General features: G+C 35.3%; 1 protein-coding gene across 1 annotated transcript; it reads left to right on the top strand.

Annotated features, from left to right (window-relative positions):
- Positions 1 to 442: 442 nt before the first annotated feature.
- LOC143446344 (vascular endothelial growth factor A-like) lies at positions 443 to 6355 on the top strand. The gene is made up of 5 exons (XM_076945935.1): positions 443 to 1214; positions 4624 to 4817; positions 4904 to 4977; positions 5090 to 5401; positions 5524 to 6355. The coding sequence occupies exons 1-5, from the start codon at positions 902 to 904 to the stop codon at positions 5552 to 5554; spliced, it is 924 nt and encodes a 307-aa protein (XP_076802050.1). The 5' UTR covers positions 443 to 901; the 3' UTR covers positions 5555 to 6355.
- Positions 6356 to 8346: the final 1991 nt, after the last annotated feature.

The following is an 8346-nucleotide window of genomic DNA, read 5'->3' as shown; positions in this document are numbered from 1 at the left end:
GAAAGGTTATCATAGGTCAGTGACATTCGTGCTCGCAAGTGTCTGGGTGTTTCACAATCATGTGTAAAATCATCCGATCTTTTCAACAGGGATAAATAATAAAGCATAAAACCTGAGGATTCCATTCAGTATGTATACCTATGCTACAGGTATAATGAAGTTTTTTTGTCTATCATCACAACATGTCACGAGATGAGAAATTTAATTATAGCTAATTTCAAGTTTTGAGATCAGTTTTATCTTCAGCAAGCATAATGGGTGTTATCAGTAAAGTCAATTCAGAAGAAGTACTTCAGGCAAAAGAATGTTTTACAGAGGCGCAATATAATTCAAGGAAATATGCGTTTCGTTTTTCACTCGATTCTCGCGGAGATATTTCTGAGCAGGCGTCTACGAAATAGGTTCAGTTAAGGTTCGAAAGGTATTGCGCGTCTTCCTAAGTGCGAGCGCTGGCGAAAGCACGTAGTTATTCCATTTCACAACAAGACATGTCAAGTTTGTTGGGAACAGGAAACATGTGGCAAATTATAGTTTACTCCCTTTGAGGTATGATGGAAGTTTATCGGTTACGCGATATTGCATGGAGGTTTTCGAAGTACTGTATATTCCAAACCGAGGTATACTTATAATCAATTGTTAGTTGGATATTAACACCATGTTAACAACAACGAAGAACGTATACACACAACCCAGAAAATGAGCTGTATTCGGTTACCGAGCAACTGCGTACACAGTTAATAAGAATTTTATCGTTACGAAGTATAGGCCAGATGGTAATTAATTCTGTATTGTCTTTGTAAAGTGATTAAGATCAATTTTCATGCTAATACAATATAGTTGTAACAGACCTGTGAAAAAAAATTAAACTGAAATATTTCGAAGTTTTCTAATACTGCCGAGAATGTATAACAAAAAGATGAACTACGTGATACCTAGACGAGTGACATGCAAGTGCTGCTGTTTAAGCGCTAAAACGAAGGAGCTTCGTGAGTCTGTGCTTACTGGAGGTTTAGACTTTTCAACGAAAAGTTGCGGGAACGTACTATCAAACTGCTTCTTTTCTGGCACAAGTTCTGCAAACCGCATTTATTCAAAATCAAAGTCCGCAGCAGATTGCGTGTGTTTCTTGAAGATGATCGTGGTGATGACAGCAGTCGTTGCCAGCTGCAGCCTCGTTACGGCGGATCCACTGCCCAAAATTCCTGCTTTTCAAGGTATGGTAACATTTCATTTACGGCTTAAATTGCATTTTTTTGCTGATTTGTTGGATACTTCTTATTGAAGCGTTTAACGGATACAGAATGTATTGATATGGAATTAATTGAAGGCATTAATTGTCCCATTTTTTAATATTCTTTATGATTAATAGTTATTTTCGTCGCCATACTATTCAAATGACTTTGTCCAGAGTATAAACGAAAGCACCATGTAACCAAAAACTCATGGGACTATTAATAATACACGATACTACTAAAGCATATATTATAGTTGACGGACTATACATTTAACAGTACAGATAGTACTATAAATGCTCAAACTAGAGTACGCCGCATATCTAGACAGCGTTTTGTCTTGGATAGTGTAATCTTTTTGCGATGAAAGTTTTATGAAAACTATTCTTGGCTAAAGTATGTGCTTGGCGGCAACGAAAACAAGTGTCTTCAATCTAGATACCTAACATAGGCATTTCGGCTGTTTTTAAATGGCCTGTGTAGCGGATTGCTGCTTTGAAAACAAGATTATCAAACCACGCTCTTATGGGTAGAAATCGGTGATAAACACCTAATTGTTACCTTTAGATTTAACTGTTCTTGGTGGTTGTTTTTTCAACATTCCAAATTTATTTTGAAATGCTATTTGTTGATATACAGTAAATTGGACAACGAACTCCCCATAGTTCTATTTGTTAACGCAGTGCGTTCATTTAGCGCAGTTTTTCGATAATGGTGAAAAATTGCGGATCATTACTCACTGGTACGAAATGCGTAGTTAAAAGCACCATCGCTTTCTCAAGCCTCTACTATCAGCGCTTTGTGAAACCCAGAATTAGGTAAACTATATAGGCATAGAGATATACTTAGCTTTGTATTTCTTTTTATGAAACCCAGAAACTTCATCTTTCCATCCATTTTCATGGCACATGGCCTAACGAGAAAACTAGGTATTTACAGCCTTTATGGGAAAAAGAAAGTTTTAAGATAATAGTAACCCATTTCAGGCTTTTGTGTTGAAACATCAGTGTCACATCAATACGTTCTACATGCAGTTGTTTTGAATCAACTAATCGTTCCTGAGAATAAAGGTCTCCTACCTAACATTTTGTTCTGCCTGGCAATTCTGTGAAAACAATGACCATGCATGCCAGAAAATCAAGTGACTATTGACATTGTCTTTCAAACAATCTTGGCCGTGACTTGCTAAATTGACCTTTCGAACTTGCCACTTATTGCTTACGTGACTGACTAGCGCTAATGTGTGAAAAATCAGTGAAGCTTGCGCGGCTTTAAAATGTTAGCTTATCTTTGCCACGGGATTTTACCGACCTAAAGTAATTTTCCTTTGAGCTTAAGTTAGATTTTTAAATTTGCGCGAATGTGCATTAAAGGAAATGTTACACACAGCCTATGTTCCTTAATTCTATTAAGTCGTTATGGTTCTATTACTTGCGACACTTATATTGCTATTGGCTGTATATTTTATAGAAACATATCAAAATGCCAGTATTCCGTATGTTTTGACCTATGGGATAAACGATTTACTGGTTTTTGATCAAATATATCTATTTAAACTTGTGATTGTTCACTTATAAGCACCATATGCATGATACAAGTATTTAATATAAAACACAAATTTTCCCAATCTAAAACATAATTGTATAATAAAAATAATTCTATTCGGTATTCGTATAGCCAAGCCTAAAACACTGGCTCTAATGTAATGAAAATAGTAGTTGAAATATGTCAAAACGTGATATTTCAACACTTTTTCTAGTTGGCAATATTAATCAAACTGGCGTTCAGAATTAGATTTTTGTGGCATTTACTTGTGTAAACAGTCTGTACAAAAACATACACGACAGACACGACAAGGATCAGATCTCAAACTTTCTGAGTACTGCAGAAATTTCCATCATGCAGTTTCCGCTAAATAGTATGTATGGCGAAGAAGCTGGCGCCTGATTATATTTTTCTGAAAGTTGGTTCAAAAATTAAACGAAGCGTGAGAAATGATCAAAGAAACTTTCAAACAACGTAGAAGAATACGGCCGTTTCGATTTAATTAAATTTCTGCGACATTTTTGCTGTCACTCCCATATGAATTTACTACACCCCTCAGCACTTTAAAAGCGAATTCGTATGTGTAGTTTACCACGTACGTAATTGTAACCACAAATAGATTACTCTTTTGGTATTTGCTTTTTTAAGCACTTTTAAATACACCACCAAATTTAAATAATGTCTCTGACGCTTGATCTTTCATCGGTATTTGGTGTCCACTTCAAAGGAGGTACTTTGAAACTGTTGTATGAAGTTCTTTCTTGAGACGAAAATTTTGCTGTTTAGATCTAAAACATTATCCGTTGAATAGTTTTTTTTTCTATTCAATATAAGTAATTTCATGTTGAACAGTGCTGTAATCACACACAAAAATTTACAGTGCATGTAGTAAATATTTAAAACATAACATCGTGCAAATGTTCAAGCAAGCAAAGAAATGGTTTGTTTTGTTTCCCAGCTTTCAAACTATATGATACATCACTTGAACTCTCAATTACTTTCTGCACATGTTGACTTGAAAAATGGCGTCTGATTATTGTTCGGACAATACGTCAGTTATTATCAAGGAACACGAGAGTTTTACCTGTTTCTTTCGTAAGCAGTACTCTCTTTTATCTTATAGCTGAGATCTTTCGCGCAGTTTGAATTGCATACTTCAAAGGTTACACATGCTTATTGATGTGGGCTTTCAACGTTGCCTAGTGTAGCCTACACCTAAGTGAGAAGGGTTACTAAAGTTCACCAAATAAGTACTACACAAAAAGACTAAACAGGGTTGATTTTATCGCCTTTGCTGGACGGTAACGAACGGTATGCGGCAAGTAACAATTATCATGGTAGAATAATATCGTATACCGTCCGGTTTACGCCCTACCAGATGTAAAATTATTTTTTATCATAGGTTGATGTTTTTCACTGGTTTTCATTTAGCCTTTACAATTTCAGATACGGTCTGTCTCATATGCAAACCGCAAGAATTAAACATGAGTGTAATCACCTACGTAAATTGATAGTGCAGCTGCAGTGGAAATGTTGCCTTAGGCCTAAACACGTCCAGTACACTAGAGAAAATTGTAATGACCTGTTATAATCGCTAGAGCTTAAGGAAGACATACTACATTAAAAACCGCAGAGTCATTTGAACATGTGCCTTGTTATTACTTTGCCGTTAAGAAACACGTGCAATAGCTTTAATGATACGGTCGACATTTTTAAATAGATATAGCTCTGGGCGTAAACTGTCGCGGCATGTTCTGTCTGACACCTTGACGTTTAATCTGTAATCTTCATCTTTTTCATATTGCTGATTCGTACCTATAGTAATTACGAGACGAACGCTTTGTAGATGCCGGAAAAGCTGTGGAAAGTACAAAGTGTGCCGTGAGGGAAGAGATTGTTGATATTCGTGGGTACTATCCTTTGCTTCCGCCCGATGCCGTGTACAGTCCGTCTTGTGTTCTGCTACGAAAATGTTCAGGCTGTTGTGAGAGTGATGAACACGAATGTATGCCTACTTCCATATATAACTCCACAGTTGAGGTAAACTTGGTACATGTTTCACCGTTACTTACATCATGGTTTTCTTAGGCGTTGACTGGATATTATTTTGCTTTGTTTCTTTACAGATTGGGGAGCGACGTTCGACGTTTAGTTACATCAATTTAACTTTTACTCACCATGCGGACTGCGCTTGTCAGAGGTGAATGCAATCGTAAACTAGTAATGACATTATATTTTTCTTTTCTGTATATGTGTACAATTCCCTTGTATATTGTGGAATTGAAATCGTATTTTTCAATATTATCAAACAGTCCCGAAAATCCGATCTGTGTTCCACAAATATGTTCCAAATCCGAAGTTTGGAACAAAGAAATGTGTCGATGTGATCCTCGTTGTGCACGTCAAGAGTGTGGCTCCAAGCAAAACTGGAATCAAGAGACATGCAGTTGTAAATGTAAGCCGTGCAACCACGATCGGAGAGTTCACAGTCAGATCCAATGGTGGAGTTCTGAGCAAGATGAAGTGACATGCGTATGTAATGTATCAGTGCACAAGCAGCGTCAATGGAGAAGATTTGCTCATTGCGCAAAGAATCTTGTTTCTTTAACTGAAAACAAATTGACGTAAGTACATGAGATTTTTCTGCTGCCTTTCAAAAAAACGTATATATATATATATATATGTAATTATGTATATATATAACTTATATATACTGTACATATATTTATAAATAATTTTCTTTCAGATGTATGTCAAAATGCTTACTTTTGGATTAAAAGTAGATCAAACAAACGAAAAAACTTCATGTGACTAAGGTGACGATTTTGCTAACCTACGACGACATCAGAACTTGAATAGTCAATTCTCCACTGCAGTTTTCTGCCTGCCGCCAGTGTGATTGATATAAATAGATTACAACGACTAGTTCTACAGGCAAATTTCATGCTATACGTGTATTTAAGTCTTGTTGTAAGGACGTATATACGGAAATGAAATGCCGTCGAATCATTTCGTAATAAAGCTAAGACATGTTGACTATATTACAATAGTTATAACATCAGGATTATTACTGAATCAGTATTAAAATATTACTTTTTTGAAGTTCTTGTATTCTTTGTTCAGTATTACTAATATCTTTCCTTCTTCATCAATGTATATTGAAGTAGGGAGATAAAATTGTTTTGTTTGTGTTGCAAGTTGTTTCGGAAGTTTAAATGTAGGCTACATCCTGCTGGTTCTTTGCATGGTGCAAGTTATTTCAATGCTACTCGGACTCTGGTTTTATTTTATCGCTTCATCCTCCACTTTCCCACGCTGCTTATCAAGCTAATGTAATTTATTTCCCGTTTGTGCGAGTTTAGATGTTTTGTATTAATAAGAAGTATGTGCCTTCGTTGTTCAAGGACACGAGGCAACAACTTCTAGTTACGTTGATGTTATATTTCTTTACATGGATGAATCTTCTTAGGGTTTGTTTATGAAAACATCGAGCGAACAGTCGCTTCTGACAAATTAATTTTATGCATCATTACAAAAAAACAATGTGCTAATTTGTGAAGCTATACAAGGTTGATAGGTTGAACCTAAACGCATTTTTTAGCTGTCAAACCGAGAAGGCTATAAGAGTTTTTTTACAATGAACCTGCAGTTTTTCCCCATTTGAAAATTAAACATTGAATCTCTTATTTTGGATTTTTATCGACTGAAATTACTTTTGTATCGAATTGATAAAAGATAGTTCTCAAATTATAAGTGGAAACTTAGCTCTAATGTCAATCTGCCTTAATATAGTCGCATTTTTTTATATGTGCGCAGCGTGACAATATAGGACTAAATTATCATTTTGAGTGATATATATAAGCAGCATATTTGCCACCAGGAAGTAAATATTTCTGGCGGTTTAGGAATGTGTTATTTTTATTTGATGTAAGTTTCTCTTACCTATTTGAATCGTTTTGAGTTTTGTTTCAAATTTGTTTATGCATATTTATTTCCTTACATATAAGTTCATAAAATGCTTTTTGGCAGTCTTTTATACTTATTTATTAATGTAATATTTTGCTTTAGCAACTTTTTTGCAAATACTGAATATGTTGCGTAAGTTGTCCATAATAAAACCGTGAAACACAAAAATCCGTTTTCCGTTCTTTGTAAACAACTTTTTTAAATGCTTTGTTTATGAAACGAAAAAGAAAGCACGATTTAGTACATTACCGGTACACTATGCAGTAGGGATGTGCCGCGAGGAAGATTATTCGGGTTCGTGCGAACCCGAATATCATGAAGGTAGACACGAACGAATCCCGAATTTATTCGTATCAGAACCAAACAATCAAATTTCTTCCAAAAGTCGTCAAGTCTTGCTTCTAAAATGACGTAATCGATAAACAAATCGCTTTCTTTGGAAAAATAATGTTTAAAAATCGATCGAAAAAGCAAAATTGTTAGGAAAACGACCTTCATTGTAAGTACTGCTGACTCTAGTTTAGCATTGTCGGGAAACTATAGATCATTATTTTTTACGAAAGTCAGTAAATTATAAGTAATATTGTGTTCGGGTTCGCCATTGTTGGTATTCGTGTTCGCCATTCGAATCTTCCATAAAGGCGATATTCGGCGAATCTATTCGGGCTTGGGTTCGTATCGGCCCATCCCTACTATGCAGTACTAGTATAACGCCAGTAGACAAATTCTGGAATGGTTTTTGACAGTTAGAAGCTATTTACGATAATCATATGCCAAACTTACAACAATATCCTTTACTGATTCAGTGGTGTGAGATGACTGGTTTTGATTGATCAAAATACGTGTTTGGTAGTGTATTTTATTATGTTTTACTAGACATTTTATAATGACATGCAGCATGCAATTTTTGATAACATATAAGTTACTTTTTGAATTAAATTGTTCCTTAGGTAGTGGATGATAAACTGAGTACATCATACGAAAGCGTACACAGGCCCTGTTTGGTATATAATAAAATAAATTTTATCTTCCGGCTGAAGAAAGTCTTTGAACAACTTTAAATTCGGCTATGATGTCTCATCGCTTGAGCACCAATTATTATTATCGAACTAGCCTTTGAGCTACGGTAACCTACAAGGGCCACAACAATTACAATTTGGGTTTCAAATATTTTTGCTCGCTCCACTTAAAATATTTCACATTTGCGCAAAATATTTATGACCACCAAAACATAGATATTTTGTCTTAGCAAAAAAATTTTGACCAAAACTCAACCTTTTTATTTTTCACTAAATTGCAAATGAATTCTTAAATATTTTCATTTTGTTAGAATTTATACTTGTTTGACATAGGTAGCCTACGGAAAGAATGCTTTGTATTCGTTGATCGTGTTCATTGTTCTGATATTGACTCTAAAACAAATGTTCATAGCTTATAATGTTTATTGCAATCAATTCGTACATCCGTTTTGTACCAGCTCAGGCAATTGTCATTGAAAGTTCATAGTAGTGTGGCACATTGTGTGAACTGATGACATAATAACTGAAAGTTCTGACTCCTTGGGAAGACTGACTGTCCTTCCCAGAAAACACTCAGAATTCAC

This window comes from Clavelina lepadiformis, chromosome 2, assembly GCF_947623445.1.
Source record: "Clavelina lepadiformis chromosome 2, kaClaLepa1.1, whole genome shotgun sequence".
In the NCBI taxonomy this organism is placed as follows: domain Eukaryota; kingdom Metazoa; phylum Chordata; class Ascidiacea; order Aplousobranchia; family Clavelinidae; genus Clavelina; species Clavelina lepadiformis.
The sequence above is the reverse complement of the archived record's forward strand: the minus strand, read 5'-3'. Positions and strand labels throughout refer to the sequence as shown.